This window comes from Lingula anatina, chromosome 4 (genome assembly GCF_051362555.1).
Source record: "Lingula anatina isolate TDL-2025a chromosome 4, LinAna3.0, whole genome shotgun sequence".
Taxonomy (NCBI): Eukaryota; Metazoa; Brachiopoda; class Lingulata; order Lingulida; family Lingulidae; genus Lingula; species Lingula anatina.
The window spans coordinates 15,350,037-15,368,227 of record NC_141770.1 but is presented as its reverse complement, the minus strand read 5'-3'; the positions used below and the strand labels follow the sequence as shown (position 1 = coordinate 15,368,227).

The following is an 18,191-nucleotide window of genomic DNA, read 5'->3' as shown; positions in this document are numbered from 1 at the left end:
GAAAATATTAACACAAAAGGCTATGATATTGTTACTACTTCATTTGAAATGCGTTTAATGTAAACAGACTGAATAAAATGCCAAGCGTAAATCTTTTTCTGATACGCATCTGCCTTGTTGAATTTAAAAATGAAGAATAAAATGATAAATGGTGCTTTTTACACTACACAACTACTTCACTGATATATATTGTCTTGCGTCGTATGAATTAAAAAAAAAAAGGAGATGTAAAATCATGGATTTACCGAAAAAATGATTCTTATGTATAGTTTACATGCCATGGTTAGGGCATAGCTAATGATCATGTAACCATGGAAACGGGCATAGCTCCAAGATTCCTTTTCAGTTTTAGTGAGGTGAATAATAGAGGGCCCTTAAATCTGCCAATTTTGGTCTTCTGCATTAACGTGGAATATGTATATTAATGTTTGTTGAATGTTCGATACATGTACCATCAAAAAGTTATTTATGCTTATAAATTCCTTCTTAACAAATATACATTTCATAATGCGACATCATGGTGAAGGATAATGATGACCCTTTTTATGATCGAACCATCAAGGTGAAGGTTTCGGATGCCCCTTCCGTGATTTAGCCATCAAGGCGAAGGTGACGCTGTATGTTGTTGTTTAGGCATCCGCGCAATTAATTTCACCGCGGTGACCTGTTGAGACAAAAGTTATGTGGCGTTAAATGGGGTTTTCGATCTAGCACTACTGAAAGTTTATAACTTTCTGTTTCATGGACAAAAACGATGTGAAATGTAAATACTATACTATTATGTAAGGGCTGCATTGACTGTGGACAATGAAACAAGAACGTTGTTTACAGTTCTTTGTTAGTTATAAAATCAGCTGGCTGACCGTGGCGACATTGCCTGTATCTTCCGCTTTTGGTCATCACATGTATTGTAGAGAGTAAAGTAGAAAGAGAAATAGCATTTTAATACATGCTGTGTTATCAGTCTATACTGGCATTAATTTGAGAACAGAATTACTCAGACGTACCGTGCTCAGTTTCTGCCTTTTCACATAAGCGTTTGAAACGCCCCGAAGAAACAAGCTTCTCAAACCCTTCATTCCACTTAGTGTTGAAGTCATTATCCTTACGGGTCATCATCGCTGATGCTCCGGCATTCTTACAGAAGAGGGGGTACTCTGGATACCGTTGGATATTAGTGCCAGATATTTTGATATCCATCACAGACCTCATGATAAACCCCACGTCTACCTGTAATGTTTGGGGAGCGTAAAATGATTGGGGCAGAAAACACTGAAATTTGATAGCATTCAAGAAGGTTTGTACCACCGAGAGCTTGAACATGTAAGCCTTAATGTATCAAACCACTGAAGTTCTCTAAATGGTCTTGGAGACGCATTTGGACACAATGAATGACGATGGTAAAGTCGGAATTGGGCTTTTAAATTTGTATAAAAATATTGAAAGTACGATCAAAATAAATTTCAAGGAATTTTTTGGCATTGATAATATGACTTCTCAGTCTTGAAATTTTGAAATACAAGATGGAATAATACGACTTGTAAGACCTTTTTTTTTTTGGCCTATTTCACACACACAGGCACACATATTGGACCGATTCCATACATATATGGCCCTTAACCAAAACGTCCCTTTAAAAATACCAAATGTCAGACATCAAAAATAAACTGCCTGATTGTTACTGGTTGAAAGACTTCTTTCACATATTGCAAGTTTTGCAAATGGCTGACAAAGGTGATGCTCTGATTTTAGGATATAACAGATGTTACACTTTTAAATAAAGATGGGCTGCAACACAGTGGGTGTAATTAAGTACGCCAGACTATGGGTTTTTGTTATTCTTTCCATACGTTACTTATATACAGTACTTTTGGAATATACCATGTTGACAATTCCACCAAGGAACAGGTTGCTGTTGCACTTGAGATGCGACAGTAACACTGGGCATAGCGTGTAACGCCCTTTAGTGCGTATTTTCCGCCAATTTCTGATATATAAATCTACTTTTTTCACTCATTTTGGTACAAAATAACGGATCCAAACTTAGTTCATGATAATGAGTAAAAAATAGCAGATAAGTTGAGAGAAATCGTGCAAAAACTCGATTAAGAAGCTTGTTCTGTATTATGAAAGGTTAAGAGACGAGGGTACAGAAAGAGGCCCTTGTATGTCTAGTCACGTTTTGGCAAAGGGTCATATATATATATTATATGACCCTTTTGGCGTATATGTCAAAGAACGGCACAAAACTGAGAACGTAGGTAAAACACTTAGCTTGGGTTCCAATACTTAGATAGATCCATCTGGATCGACCTAACTCCCTGGGGAGTCTCCCTAAATTGCTATCAAATAACCGGCTTAGTTGTCTGTCACGCCTACCGAATCACCTAGGAGGTAAAGATAGTTACTCCCTAACAGCTTTACTAGGCGTGACAGACATTTAAGCCGGTCAAGTTGACAGCAATTGAGTGAGACTCCCCAGGGAGATAGATCGATCCATATATCTGTGGGAATGGTCTCTTACAGTGCGGTTCAGGATCATAGCCACGAGGTCGTCAGGCGTGTGTGCATGGAAAATGTTGGAGTGCGGGACGTCTCTTCCAGCCACTTGGTCTAGTCCAGCTAGGCAGGCTTCGTTAGTGAAACCCCCGCTTACCAGTCCTGTAAAGAGTAAGTGTGTATTTACATGTGAATAAACAGAGGGTTGCTGTCATGAGTTTCAAGTTTGTAGGTCTTCCTAGCCTGCTTAACTTTGACAGCGTGTGAAGTGAAGTCGACTTCGCGATATTGCGAAAAGAGCGATTTACAAACGATTGCCTTTGTACAAATCTGCTTTGTCGACTATGAATATCTATGCTTAGTCTTATTTTGACTTTCTTCGTTTAATGAGACAGCTAAGTGCCATTGGCCTGTTTCACAATAGAACTGTAGTTCGGACATTTGTCTAAGCTTCAAGTCAAAAGATTAAGCCTTCTGATAACCAAAAACCTCAGTAGTATAACATATCTCGCTCGTTTTGTAACAATTAAGACTGCTTCTGTTACAGTACAGACCAATTATGCGTACTTTATCTTTTGTAGTATCATTTGCGGGAACAACGCAGCAAATCTAATTTTCCTAGAGAGAAAAAAAGCATTTCCCAAAGAAACGAATCAGCATCTAGGATTCGACGTTTTGTCTTATTTCTCAATAAATAACTTGGTTCAAAAAGAATCATGATTGATTTTGACGGCTATACATAGTCTCTCTCGCATTTTTAAGGAAATAGAGACTTCAGGCATTTTTAACTGAGGGAACTTATCGTTATTAAGAACAATGGTCTGTAAGAGTCAGATATGGGCTTAGAGAAATCATAATTCAAAATATCTTTTCCAAAATCAGAATACAGGATAACTCACCCATTTTCTTCCCAGTGATATTGAATGGATTAAATCCAGGAAAGGCGTAGAAATGGGGCTCAAGAGGTTTCAGAAACGACTTCGAAAATTCGAAAATCTGCTTCCGTTGACGTGTGGCCAGCCATCCGGTGCAGGCGTCGTACCAACCTTCCATAAGTCCTGAAATGATGCCACGTATAGACAAAATTCAGGGTAAAATTTATACTCCAATAGTTGAATTTCAATATCATGTTCAACATTAACTGTAAACAACTATAAACAAAAGTTAAACATATAGGAGAAACATCACTCCTAGATCAGTATAGCGTGTAATATAGCGTGTAACAGTTTCAGGCAAACTATACATTTTAGAATAAAACTTTTAAAAAATCGTCAGAATTATCTTAGAAGAACCGCATTCGCCAATGTGAGTAGGTTTGCTGTCAGCTTAACCAAAACACTTTCATGATTCACTTTAATTATTTTATTATTGCCTCACATTAAACTTACCCAGTTATTCAAAACATTGAAGAAATACAATCAAAAGGAGAAACAAATAATATGATATAAACAAAACAGAATCTGAATCTCCATACCTTTGCCCCCGCGCATCGGCTGCCCTCTCTCCGAGATCATACAATTGGTGGATTGGTCCGTGACCGTCCTACAATCCATATCCGCCTCCAGGCAGACTCAATAAAGAATAAATGAATAAATGAGACAGTATTTCAAAGTTGATATTTTAGCATTGTTATTGTTTTCAAACACGAACAGAAAACGAACCAAACAAAATGTTCAAAAGGAAATTTAGATTACCTGCGTCTAGTAAGTCGTGAATGAATCCAATTGGGAATCCGCTGACGTCCCTGAAAAGTTATACGGAAAGTTAAATTTATCAGATATGCAGATTTACCCCCCCCCCCCCCCAATCTCTCTCTCTCTCTCTGACACACAGACACACACGCACACACGCGCTCGCGCCGCACACGGCATGTGGCCAATGATTCTGCTTACTTATATACATAAGGCCCAGTATCGTATCCAACGGCAATCGTGTAAATTCTCCTTTTGTTTGAGGCCTGATATCGGTTGATGGCGTCATAGGCCCTACTGGGAGGCTGATTTTGCTGAATATTTGCCGTTGTACCCTGGACTGTAATGTCAGAACCAGCAGGGTTGGAGATTGCGACGGCTGAGATGATGAGCGCAACTATCGCAACCAGAACACATGTCGCTATGGTTACTATCAGTACGCGACTGGCTGGAAGAAAGTATATTTAAGCACTAAATCAAATAAGAGACATTCACAAGTGACAACTCTTAATAAGGATAAGAATGCACACTGTAGAAACCACCTGTGAAGTAAATTGCTGTAGATTATCTCAGTGAAATGCGATGCGTTCAACGAAAGCTTATATCAAGAATGTAATAAGAGTTGCTCATACTTTTACAAATTAGCAAATATGTTAGAACTTAAGGTTTGTTAAAACCATCATAGGAGCGTCAAATTTGGTAACCACATATTTTCCATGTTACCTTCCCTTTGGACTTTTATATTGTATTCATCAGTTATGTCATGTTTCACATGTTCGCCAAATCATTCTTTGAAAAAAATCTCGCGTACATAAAAATAACTGATTTTATAAATCTTTTCTGGCTAAAGAAAACATTTATCAAAATATTTGGAAAGGCAGCATTACCTTCCAACTGGTTGGTTCTCGTCACATGATTAACATTACTGTCGCTCCTTGCATCTGACATCTTGAATTTGAGGTCTCGAACAAGGACAAATGTAATGTAATCCCTATTCGTTCATGCTAGGCACTAATTATTCCTGTTAACATAAAAAAAAAAGATCCAGCCTTCTTATGTTAACGTGACTACTTTTTATACCCTACCAGGTGAGCACAAAGCCTGCAACCAGACACCGAGCACAAATAAATAATATTCAAATGTTTGTGTTCACTCTTTTACTTGAAATAACAAGTCCCTTGATTAAAATGAACTGCTAATTAACAAAGTGGGAATTCATTAACGAACTGCAAAATCACGGTCTAAAAAGAGTATAAAAAGTCTACTTTGAAAATATTGTAACATTTTTAATGTTTTGTACATGGTGTGGTATTATATTCAATCAGTGGAAAACGTCTGTGCAGATTTCCCTCTGAATAAAGGTTTGATTTTTTAAAAAGAAAATTGAAAAGCAAATGTTTCTTCACTTATGAACATCACTGTATAAGTACCCTTAAGACTGAAGTTAAAGCCATAGAAATGCATTAATCAGCAAAAGCGAATAAAAAGTAAATTACAAGCATTCTTACTCCTCTTAATCTTCATGGGATTTTATAGGTCAAAGCTATCACGGTTGCTAAGGTAAAACAGGTATTCTTTCCATTCCTAAATTCAACCACGTTATACTGTACATGTTCCAATACACGTCTCAGTGCTTGTCTAAGTCAGCAAAGTTATCACGAACCAAAAGAAACCGCGTGAGTTGAAAAGCTGAGGTTTTTGCGTGTAAAACTTAATTTTCTACATGATTTTTGAAAAAGTAAAATATTTCGCAAATATGAACCTGCTGAACTATACCATTTTCATTCTGCTGAATGGGGTCGCAGCTAGTTATATATGGAGCATACCGTTGGCTACGGACTCAACTTAATCCGAATTTTATAATGTGATGGATCCAGCTGTAGTAATTCAAAATGTGTATTTGCCTGATACACTTTCCCCCACTCGTATTCGTAAAATTCTTAAACACAAGCATCACCTTTTTCAAATTTTGTTAATACATGTAAGTTAACCTATGGTCTTTGTCGTAGGCCAAAACGAGGCTATAATTTTCATCTATGCCCAAACAAAAAGTTTCAGAATTACCTGTTTCAAATATTTTAACAAAACTTAGTTCTTAGCTTTATATAACCCATATAACTGCATTACCGCAGTCAGCACGGCACCGCTTGGTCGTTTTTCCTTTGCTAAAGTAGTCTCTTAAATTAAACCAGGAGCCTCGTGCGTCACATGAAAAATAAAAAATAAAACAGCTAGCTTATTTCGATTATAAAAAGTTCTGTTTTTCTTTTCTGAAGACGACATTTCTTTCATGAGACTGTTGATTTTTTCAAAAAAAGAAGTTAATAAAATTAGTCAATTGTAATGGTAATGAAATGATGATGACTATTAACTGCAGCGCTGAAGTTATGCATATACATGTAATAAGCCTGTTGGAATTACAGTTGTGCTTCCTTAAAAAACACTGCGGGTCTGGTATTATTGGTGGTCATCCTTCCATCATCATCATCATCGTCATCAATAAATTTTCGGTTCTATCCATTAGATTCATTTAAAAATTTTGCCGTGGCCTCTTGTAAGTTCCACAAGTTGCCATAAAAGTTACGGGTGCCTCGTCCTGTGGTTTAGCTATCAAGGTGAAGGTTACAGATCCCAGCTGTTGTTAGGCATCAACACAGTCAATCTCACCGCGATGACCTGTTGAGACAAACGTTACAATGTATGTGACGTTGAATGAAATCACGTATCGATCATGAATGTAATATTTATACATAAAAACATTACCACAAGCGATATCTTAATTTGATAACTTTATTTTTCAATGTAATGGTTTTGTCTTGATACCCTATAAGGGAAGCTTTGACTGTGCAAAAAAAAAAAGAATGGCGTTGTTAACCTTCCTTTGCTTATCTTGAAAACAGCACCTCTTGTGGCAGTTTCTTGCGACATTGCTTACATTACCTAGCTTACAGTGTATATTTGTAATAATCAATATACGTAATGTAAATTAAGTAATATATCCTTAGTAATTTACAGCATACTTCCGGTAAGTAATCAAAACTGCCCAGACGTACCGTGCTTGATCCGTGCCTCATCACATAGCCGTTTAAAACGTCCTGAAGAGACCAGTTTCTCAAACCCTTCATTCCATTTAGAGTTGAAGTCGTTGTCTTTACGGGTCATCATTCCGGGCTGTCCGTAATTCTTACAGAAGAAGGGACCCGAGGGGAACTGTCGAACATTAGTGTCAGAGATTACGTTGATCACATCTACTGCGGCCGCAAAACCCACATCTACCTGTAAGATTTGGGGAGTATTAAATGATCAGTGAAGAAAACGTCCAATATTTCGACATCACTACAAAAGGTTCATAATTGTCGAGAGGTGACACTCCTCAATGTATTTAACCGCTGAAATTCACTAAATGACCTTGAAAACGCATTTGGATGCAGTAAACTCAAATGATTGACGATAGTAAAGCTGAAATAGGCCATCTGTATAAACAGTTAAGACTGAGAGGGATAATTAGTGATACAAAATATTCTGCTTTTGATATGTTTATATATATGCAGATGCCAAATTTCAGCTTTACGAATGTACCACAAAACAGGGGCGGATCCGCTGAAGGGCCCCGATAAAAAATTGGTATTTTAGAGGGCGAAGGGTCCTATTTGGTACTATTTAGAACTAAGATTCAGTAAGTCAAAATTCTAATTTCAAGAGAGGGCAGTTGGATTTTCAGAAATGGAAGGAGGGTCAGGACCCCCCCCCCCCGGTGCACCCCCCCCCCCCCCCCCCCCCTTCCAAATCTGCCACTGATAAAAGGGCAGCCTCACCTTTTCTGGCCAATGTCTAATTATAAAGCTCATTTCACAATAATTAAAAGAGATGAAGTCTGAACACTGGGATGCTGTGGGATTTCAAACATATTGGCGTGTTAAAAAGAATTATTACAAAAACTGGTAACATAGAAAATACACTCACTGTTCCGTTCTGGATCATAGCCAAGAGCTCGGCAGGTGTTTGGGCATGGAAAACGTTGGCGTGCGGGACGTCTCTTCCAGCTACCTGGTCCAGTCCGGCTATACAAGCTTCGTTAGTGAAGAACCCGCTAATCAGTCCTGTAAGGAGGCAGCACGCATATTAATACCAATGGACCGCTTTTAAAAGACTCGCAGTTTTAAAAACAGTAATACCAAAACAAGACCTGGTACTCATGATGAAACGTGAATTATCTTACCTACTATGTGAATACAAGAAAACTCACCTACTTTCTTTCCAGTAATATTGAATGGATTAAATCCAGGAAAGGCGTAGAAATAGACCTCGAGTGGTTTCAGAAACGGCTTGGAAAATGAGAAAATCTGCCTTCGTTGACGTGAGGCCAGATATCCGATGCAGGCGTCGTACCAACCTTCCATAAGTCCTGAAATGATGCCATGTAAAGACAAAATCCAGGGTAAAATTTATTCTAATACTTGAATGTCAATATCATGCCCAACTATAAACTACAAACAAAAACGTATAAATGTTAAAACATACATGTAGGAAAAGCTTTAGCTCTAGTCCAATATATCACATAACAGTCTCAGTTTAACTATACATTTTAGAATAAAAATGAACAAATTGTCGCCATATAAAAGTCGACCTGACCAAAGTGAATAATTTAGTTGCCAGCTTTACCAAACCACTTGATTATTTTCTTACATTGAACTTTGTCAACTTCACTTCACCCACTCTTTAAAAACTCTGCTTCTAAGCGCGTTTTAAAAAAAAAAACCCTAAAACGAAACAATAAAAGAAACTCGTTTTAACAACCAACTGCTATGATGTAAATAGAATAATGCCCTGTACCTATCCCCCCTCTTTGTGGCTGCCCTTTCTCTGAGAACATGCAGTTGGTGAACGGCTCCGTGACAATCCTGCAATCAATTCCCGCCTCCCGACACACTTAAATAAATAGATAATCGAATAAATATATAAAAAATGATTAATTAAATAAATAAACCATTGACTTCCAAGTTAATATTTTGCAGTGGTAATGCAGTGTTCAATGTTATTAAAGGATATTTAAACAAGAACCAAACAAATTATTCAAAGAAATTTTTGATTACCTGAGTCTATTAGGTCGTGACCGAATCCAACTTGAAACCCGCTGTCGTCACTGAAAAGTTAGACGGACAGTTAAAGTCATCAGATTTGCAGATTTTACACAAACCCTCCATTTGCTCTGACCCCCCCCCCCTTCACACACACACACACACACACACACACACACACACAAATCATTTGATCTATATTTCTGCTTATTTCTGCTAACCTATATACATAAGCCCCAATATCGAATCCAATGGCCACTGTGTAAATTCTCTTTCTATTGGAAGCCTGACACCGGCTGGCGTCATAGGTACTGGGTGAGTATGCTATTGCAGGCTGGGGAGTTTGTCGAGAACTCGTCGTTTTACCCTGAACTGTAATGTCGGAGCCAGCGGGTTTGGAGATTGCGACGGCTGAGATGATGAGCGCAACTATCGTAACCAGTACACAAATCGCTATGGTTATTGTCGTGGTGGCTGGAAGAGAAGAAATATAGGGATTAACCCGAAAAAAAAATTCTTCCTGCATGTTTGAGCTCCCGTACATTCACCATGGTAGAAACTTGACAGCCAGAAGGCGTTACACCATCGATGGCACCCTTTACAGTGCACATGATCGAAAATCCATCACTGGTTAGACGAACAATAAAACGCAAAACACTTTTTTACTTACGGGTCCCTCCAAATCACACAGCGACCTATTCACATAGATAATACACTACCCCTGTACTTGTGTCACCCCTCTGTACATGTTCGACATTCGGTTACAATAAATGAAATCGAGTACAGAAAATCGCTGCTGAAGTAAAATATTTTCTGTTTAAAGAAAACATTTTACCAAATCTTTTCTAAGGCAAATTACCTTCTAGTTGGTTGGTTTTCGTCACATGGTTGACATTGCTGTCGCTCCTTGCATCCGACATCTTGGAGCTAGGACAAATGTCTCGAGCTAGGGCAAATGTAATATAATCTCCATCTGTTCATGCTAGGCACGGATTGTGTCTGTTAACATTAAAAAAGTAAAAAAAAGAACCAGCTTACTTATGCAAATGTGACTACTTTTTATACCCTACAAGGTGTGCATAAAACCTGCAGCCAAAACCGAGAACAGTTAAATAATATTCAAACGTGTGTGTTCACACCTTTACTTTAAATAATAAGTCCCTTGATTAAAATGAACTGTTAATTAACAAAGCCTAAATACATTAACAAAGTGGGCAAAATCGCGATCTAAAAGTTTGCTCACAGAGCAAGAAAAATCCTACATATTACACAAATTATCAATAAATTTATTCCAATGAAATACTGATTCAGAAAAAAAAACAGCAAACCAACCTTGAGGACGTCAACAGTGGTTTTTAACTGTCTGGCTTTGGATCTCAGCCTAATTTACATTCACTCCTGTCAGAGACCACAGTATTGAAAATATTGTAATACTTTTAATGTCTTATACATGGTGTGGTATCAAATTCAATCAGTGGAAGACTGAAGTTAAAGCCATAGAAATGCATTAATCACCAAAAGCAAATAAAAAGTAAATTACAAGCATTATTACTCCACTTAATCTTCATGGGATTTTATAGGTCAAAGCTGTCACTGTTGCTTAGGTAAAACAGATATTATTTTCATCCCTAAATTCAACAACATTATGCGCGTTGCAATATACGTTAAATTGTCTCAGTGTTTGCGTCCAAGTCAGCAAAGTTATCACGAATCAACAGAAACCGCCTTGATGGCTATGAGATAAAAAGCCGAGGTTTTTGCGTTTAAAGCTTTATTTCCTACAAAGGTAAAATATTTCGCAAATGAACCTGCTGAACTATACCATTTTCATTCTGCTGAAAGGGGTCGCAGCTAGTTAGATATGGCGCATACCGTTGGCTACGGACTCAACTTAATCCGAGTTTTATAATTGATGGATCCAGCTACAGTAATTCAAAATGTGTATTTGCCTGATACACTTTCCCCCACTCGTATTCGTAAAATTTGCCTTCATGTATGTAAATACATGTATAACAACTTAAACAAAAGCATCACATTTTTTCAAATTTTGTTAATACATGTAAGTTAACCTATGGCCTTTGTCGTAGGCCAAAACGAGGCTATAATTTTCATCTATGCCCAAACAGGAAGTTTCAGAATTACCTACTACAAATATTTTAACAAATCTTAGTTCTGTTATAACTCCTTGGCTTTATATAACCCATATAACTGCATTACCTCAGTCAGGACGGCACCGCCTGATTACTTTTGCTTTGCTAAATTAGTATCTTAAATCAAACCAGGAGCCTTGTGCGTCATGTGAAAAATAAAAATAAATCAGCTTATTTCCATTATAAACAGTTATGTTTTTCTTTTCCGAAGACGACATTTCTTTCATGAGACTGTTGATTTTGTCAAAAAAGAAATTAATAAAATTAGTTAATTGTAGTGGTAATGAAATGCTAATAACTATCAACTGCAGCACTAAAGTTATGCATTTACATGTAATAAGCCTGTTGGAATTACATTTGTGCTTCCTTAAAAAAACACTGCGGGTCTGAAATTGATATCACTGGTGGTAATCCTTTCATCAGCATGAAATTCACACATTATCAATAAATTTTCGGTTCTATCCATTAGATTCATTTATAAATTTCGTCTTGGCTTCTTGTAAGTTCCGCAAGCTGATAAAAGCTACGGATGCCTCGTCCTGTGGTTTAGCTTTCAACCTGAAGGCCAAGGATATCTTCTGAGATCCAGATATCAGGTTCAGGTAACGGCCGCCTATATCTTTGTTTTAACCATCAAGGTGAAGGTTACCAATTCCTAAATTTCTGTGTTTTAACCATCAAGATAAAGGTTACGGGTGCATTGTTTTGTGCTTTAGCTATCAAGGTGAAAGTTTTTGATTCCTGTTGTTAGGCATCCACACAGCCAATCTCACCGCGATGACCTGTTGAGACAAACGTTACAATGTATGTGACGTTGGATGATATCACGTGACGTGTCATGAATGTAATCTTTAAACATGAAAGATTACCTCAAGCGATATCTTAATTTGATAACTTTGTTTTTCAGTGTAATGATTTTGCCTTGATATCCTATAAGGGAAGTTTTTACTGTGAAAAAAACATGGGCGTTGTTAACCTTCCTTTGCTTATCTTGAAAACAGCACCTCTTGTGGCGGTTTCTTGCGACATTGCTTACATTAACTAGCTTACAGTGTTTTGTAATAATCAATATACGTATTGTAAATTAAGTAATAGATCCCTAGTTATTAATAACATACTACCGGAAATTAATCAAAACTGCCCAGACGTACCGTGCTTGATCCGTGCCTCATCACATAGCCGTCTAAAACGTCCTGAAGAGACCAGTTTCTCAAACCCTTCATTCCATTTAGAGTTGAAGTCATTGTCTTTACGGGTCATCATTCCAGGTTGTCCGGCATTCTTACAGAACATGGGATCCGATGGGAACCGTTGGGTATTAGTGCCATTGATTTTGGTGGCCATAGAAGGCCCCGTGCTTAAACCCACGTCTACCTGTATATTAAGAATTATTAAATGATTGGTAAAGAAAATATCCAATTTCGACATCACTGAAAAAGGTTCATAATTGTCGAGAGCTGATGCGCCTCAATGTATTTAACCGCTGAAATTCATTAAATGATCTTGAAAACGTATTTGGTTGTAATAACTCAAATGAATGACGATGGTAAAGCTGGAATATATATATATATATATATATATATATATATATATATATATATATATATATATATATAGCATCTGAGAAGGTTACATAGTGATACGAAATATTTCACGAAATTGTTTTTGATCGTGCTTTTGATATGTTTATATATGCAGCTTAACCAGTAGACCATAGTGGCGAGTAGCCTAACGTAGCTTTTCTGGCCAATGTTAAGTCATAAAGCTTATTTCACAATAATGAAAAGGGGTGAAGTCTGAACACTGGGATGCGGTGGGATTTAAAACATATGGGCGTATTTAAAAGAGTTACAAAAACAGGTAGCATGGGAAAACACTCACAGTTCCGTTCTGGATCATAGCCAATAGCTCGTCAACCGTCTGGGCGTGGAAAACGTTGGAGTGCGGGACGTCTCTTCCAGTCACCTGGTCCAGTCCAGCTAGGCAGGCTTCGTTACTGAAGAAGCCGCTTATCAGTCCTGTAAGGAGTCAGCATGCATGTTTACACCCATGTGCCGTTTTAAAGACACTCGTTTGTAGGCATAGGTCTGGTTTACTTTGATAGCCGACGAAACAAAGTCCAATTTTGGATATTGGTCACAGAGCTTATTGGTTAACGATTGCATTTTAAGACCCAGCTTTGTCTATGCCAATTTCAATGCCGAGGCCGATTCTGACTTTTTTGACGTCGTTTAGGGAACGGGTGTCAGCTAGCGGTTTATTTCACAATAGAACTTTAACGCGCAAATTGGCCTTGACTTTTGTTTATTCTTTTTCAACCCAAGATACAGCAATTGTAGTTTAATTACATGAAACCCACATTCAAGGCAAGGCGCTGCTGTTGTTTCAGACCTATGCGTACGTGCACTGTATTTAATGGTATCCAACAAGGCATCTTCGCGCCAAATGCAATTCTCCCAGAAAAATAAAGCAAGTGTGTAAGAACCACAAATGATTTAGACAGCCAAAGTCCTCTTTGACATTTCCAAGGACATATGTACAGCAGTTATTTTTACTCTAGGAAATTCATTATTCCTAATAGCAGATGCCTTTAAGAAGCAAAATCGGGGTGACAGCTAGAGATGAAAAATTTATTTCCTTCTTTTTTTGTCCCTGCAGTTGTTGCCTTTCGTCCCAAAGCACCCAAAACCAACATTCTTCTGTTACCTCTAGATTTAGAAAAGGCTTTTGATTCCGTCTAGTGGAAATACATTTATTTTGCAATGTATCATTTTTTAAATTTCATTGGAGACACCCAAAATGTATCAAAACCCTCTTCTCTTATGTTTCTGCTGTTGTTGAATAGGATGGACATCTCGGGGTCACTCGGGGTGTCAAAGAGGGGGATCCTCTATTCCCATAAATATTCATTATCTGAATAGAACTGTTCAGTGCTGCGGTCAAATTTGATGTAAACATTAATGTAAAGAGATCTTACTTAGTCTGAATACGACATTACACGACTCACTGATGGCAACACCTTTCTATTTTAAGGAGCATGTTGAGATGCTCTTCATCGTACTTTAAGGACAAGAGAGGACCAGACAACTTTAAGGGATGAGTTGAGGCAGGCGTTCTTGAGGGTTGGGTTCATCTGAGCCAACAAACTGCAGAAACGGGTTAAGTCAGAACCTCACGAATAGAGGACGTGTGTGACACCTACCCGAGATGACTATGTCATTAAATTCTTAATAGTACATATAGCCTTTGGATAACCGCTCTTCTGATCTAATTCCTGGTTTTCTTAACATAAACTTTTCTCTGTAATTTACCGTTTATTTACCATAATTGATCACCAAAAGGTACCAAAAGGAAGGGAATTCCCCAAAAATAATTTAAATTTGTAACTTGAGGGTAGACCATGAAATTATATTAAAATACCAACGAGCTGGTTGTAAGTTACAGTTGGTTCTAGTTTGAACTTGAAATCGCGCATGCAATATTCTTTAAGATATGGATCAAAGAAAGATCACGTCATGTAGATTCCAGAGGTTTGTGGCAGCTACACGACATCCTCACTTGGTGTAGGAATTCTTCATGAAATGTAACATTACAACTGAGCACCAAAAGGAACCAAAATGAAAAAAAAACGGTTAAGAAACTTCAGGAGTTAATGGATTTTAATTGAGTCAGTAGTTGAAATCAAAATAAAATACTAATAACCTAGGTGAATGACGTATCTTGTCTTACAATGTAGTTTGACCTTTTTGGAATCGCAAATACATTAATTTGTCAAAATATTCCATCAATTTAGACATTCTACGTATATTTTAGAACAACAATTAAATAGTAATACCAGAAAAAGAGCGGGTACTCGTGAGGAAAAGAGCTGAAGTGAATAACTGGTTGGAGAAATTTCAACTCGAATGATTTCTTCTAATGCGTGCATACAGGATAACTCACTCACCTATTTTCTTTCCAGTGATATTGAATGGATTAAATCCAGGAAAGGCGAAGAAATAGACCTCAATAGGTTTCAAAAACGGCTTGGAAAATGCGAAAATCTGCTTCCGTTGACGTGTGGTCAGCCACCCGGTGCAGGCGTCGTACCAACCTTCCATAAGTCCTGAAATGATGCCATGTATAGGATTATTCAAGGTAAAATTTATATTCAAATACTTGAATTTCATTATCATGTTCAACTATAAACAAAAGTAAAACATATTGGGAAAGCTTCAGCCCCAGTCCAATATAGCACAAAACAGTCTCAGTCAATACATATTAGGATAAAACTGAACAAGTTGTATTCAACCTCGATCGCCATATAATTATAAAAGTTGACCTAACTAAAATGAATACCAAACCACTTTGATTATTTCTGACATTAAAGTTTGTCAGCTTCAGTTCACCCAGTCATTAAAAACTCTGCTTCCAAGTGCGATTTTGAAAGAAAGAAAAACATAAAACGAAGCAATATAAGAAATAGGTTTTAACAACCAACTGCTATGGTATAAATAAAAGAATGCTCCATACCTATCCCTCCTCTGTGTGGCTGTCCTCTCTCTGAGAACATGCAGTTGGTGGAAGGCTCCTTGACAACCCTACAATCAATTCCCGCCTCCTGACACACTTAAAAAATTAATAATGGAATGAATAAAATTTTTTAATTAAATAAATAAACCATTAACTTTCAAGTTGATATTTTCGCAGTATTATTGCTATCAATGGATGTTATACAACGAAACAAATTGTTCAAAAGAAAATTTTGATTACCTGCGTCTATTAAGTCGTGATTGAATCCAATTAGGAATCCGCTGACGTCCCTAAAAAGTTATACGGAAAGTTAAATTTATCAGATATGCAGATTTTACCCTCTCTCTCTCTCTCTCTCTCTGACACACAGACGCACACACACACACACACACACACACACACACACATGCTCCCGCGCACACGGCATGTGGCCAATGCTTCTGCTTACTTATATATATAAGGCCCAGTATCGTATCCAACGGCAATCGTGTAAATTCTTCTATTGTTTGAGGCCTGATATCGGTTGATGGCGTCATAGGCCCTACTGGGTGGCTGATTTTGCTGAATATTTGCCGTTGTACCCTGGATTGTAATGTCAGAGCCAGCAGGGTTGGAGATTGCGACGGCTGAGATGATGAGCGCAATCATCGCAACCAGAACACATGTCACTATGGTTACTGTCAGTATGCGACTGGCTGGAAGAAAGTATATTTAAGCACTTAATCAAATAAGAGACATTCGCAAGTGACAACTCTTAATAAGGATAAGAATGCACACTGTAGAAACCACCTGTGAAGTAAATTGCTGTAGATTATCTCAGTGAAATGCGATGCGTTCAACGAAAGCTTATATCAAGAATGTAATAAGAGTTGATCATACTTTTACAAATTAGTAAATATGTTGGAACTTAAAGTTTGTTAAAACCACCATAGGAGCGTCAAATTTGGTAACCACATATTTTCCATGTTACCTTCCCTTTGGACTTTTATATTGTATTCATCAGTTATGTCATGATTCACATGTTCGCCAAATCATTCTTTGAAAAAAATCTCGCGTACATAAAAATAACTGATTTTATAAATCTTTTCTGGCTAAAGAAAACATTTATCAAAATATTTGGAAAGGCAGGATTACCTTCCAACTGGTTGGTTCTCGTCACATGATTGACATTACTGTCGCTCCTTGCATCTGACATCTTGAATTTGAGGTCTCGAACAAGGACAAATGTAATGTAATCCCTATTCGTTCATGCTAGGCACTAATTATTCCTGTTAACATTAAAAAAAAGAACCAGCTTTCTTATGCAAACGTGACTACTTTTTATACCCTACCAGGTGTGCACAAAGCCTGCAACCAGACACCGAGCACAAGTAAATAATATTCAAATGTTTGTGTTCACTCTTTTACTTGAAATAACAAGTCCCTTGATTAAAATGAACTGCTAATTAACAAAGTGGGAATTCATTAACGAACTGCAAAATCACGGTCTAAAAAGAGTATAAAAAGTCTACTTATCAAAAAAACCATCCCTTAATTGATTCCAATGAAATATTGATTCAGATAAAAATTAAACCAGCCTTGGGAACGTCAACGGTGGTTGTTAACTGTCTGGCTTTGGACCTCAGCTTAATTCACATTCACTCCTGTCATAGACCACAGTATTGAAAATATTGTCACATTTTAAATGTTTTATACATGGTGTGGTATTATATTCAATCAGTGGAAAACGTCTGTACAGATTTCGCTCTGAATAAAGGTTTGATTTTTTAAAAAGAAAATTGAAAAACAAATGTTTCTTCACTTATGAACATCACTGTATAAGTACCCTTAAGACTGAAGTTAAAGCCCTAGGAATGCATTAATCAGCAAAAGCGAATAAAAAGTAAATTACAAGCATTTTTACTCCTCTTAATCTTCATGGGATTTTATAGGTCAAAGCTATCACGGTTGCTAAGGTAAAACAGGTATTCTTTCCATTCCTAAATTCAACCACGTTATACTGTACATGTTCCAATAAACGTCTCAGGGCTTGCGTCCAAGTCAGCAAAGTTATCACGAACCAAAAGAAACCGCGTGAGTTGAAAAGCTGAGGTTTTTGCGTGTAAAACTTAATTTTCTACATGATTTCTGAAAAAGTAAAATATTTCGCAAATATGAACCTGCTGAACTATACCATTTTCATTCTGCTGAATGGGGTCGCAGCTAGTTAGATATGGCGCATACCGTTGGCTACGGACTCAACTTAATCCGAGTTTTATAAT

At 37.4% G+C, this 18,191-nt stretch overlaps 2 protein-coding genes across 3 annotated transcripts; both read right to left on the bottom strand.

Annotated features, from left to right (window-relative positions):
- Window positions 1–26: 26 nt before the first annotated feature.
- On the bottom strand, window positions 27–10,676 carry LOC106158017 (uncharacterized). Of its 2 annotated transcripts, XM_087011376.1 has the most exons (11): window positions 10,601–10,676; window positions 10,128–10,267; window positions 9,490–9,742; window positions 9,284–9,333; window positions 9,024–9,119; window positions 8,437–8,595; window positions 8,154–8,290; window positions 7,244–7,466; window positions 5,078–6,866; window positions 4,392–4,638; window positions 4,060–4,243 (listed from the first exon to the last, which is right to left on the bottom strand). In XM_087011376.1, exons 2-9 carry the CDS (start codon window positions 10,186–10,188, stop codon window positions 6,832–6,834), a joined length of 1,014 nt encoding a protein of 337 aa, XP_086867502.1. In that variant the 5' UTR covers window positions 10,189–10,267; window positions 10,601–10,676; the 3' UTR covers window positions 4,060–4,243; window positions 4,392–4,638; window positions 5,078–6,831. The 2 variants fall into 2 exon arrangements, with proteins under 2 accessions (XP_086867501.1, XP_086867502.1); XM_087011375.1 differs by lacking the exons at window positions 4,060–4,243; window positions 4,392–4,638; window positions 5,078–6,866; ... (1 more) ...; window positions 8,154–8,290; window positions 8,437–8,595 and adding exons at window positions 27–664; window positions 1,008–1,230; window positions 2,525–2,661; window positions 3,399–3,557.
- A 409-nt stretch (window positions 10,677–11,085) lies between these two features.
- LOC106158024 (uncharacterized) lies at window positions 11,086–18,159 on the bottom strand. The gene is made up of 8 exons (XM_087011378.1): window positions 17,065–18,159; window positions 16,379–16,625; window positions 16,171–16,220; window positions 15,931–16,026; window positions 15,365–15,523; window positions 13,300–13,436; window positions 12,570–12,792; window positions 11,086–12,200 (listed from the first exon to the last, which is right to left on the bottom strand). The coding sequence occupies exons 1-8, from the start codon at window positions 17,123–17,125 to the stop codon at window positions 12,166–12,168; spliced, it is 1,008 nt and encodes a 335-aa protein (XP_086867504.1). The 5' UTR covers window positions 17,126–18,159; the 3' UTR covers window positions 11,086–12,165.
- Window positions 18,160–18,191: the final 32 nt, after the last annotated feature.

Coding starts and splice junctions, on each gene's coding strand:
- LOC106158017 (XM_087011375.1), bottom strand. CDS start 10,188: ATGTCGGATGCAAGGAGCGACAGCAATGTCAACCATGTGACGAAAACC. Junction 1,231..2,524: donor CTATGATCCTGAACCGCACT/GTAAGAGACCAT, acceptor CAAACATTACAG/GTAGACGTGGGGTTTATCAT. Junction 665..1,007: donor AAAGGCAGAAACTGAGCACG/GTACGTCTGAGT, acceptor TTGTCTCAACAG/GTCACCGCGGTGAAATTAAT.
- LOC106158024 (XM_087011378.1), bottom strand. CDS start 17,125: ATGTCAGATGCAAGGAGCGACAGTAATGTCAATCATGTGACGAGAACC. Junction 16,626..17,064: donor GAGAACCAACCAGTTGGAAG/GTAATCCTGCCT, acceptor ACTTTCTTCCAG/CCAGTCGCATACTGACAGTA. Junction 12,793..13,299: donor CTATGATCCAGAACGGAACT/GTGAGTGTTTTC, acceptor CTTAATATACAG/GTAGACGTGGGTTTAAGCAC.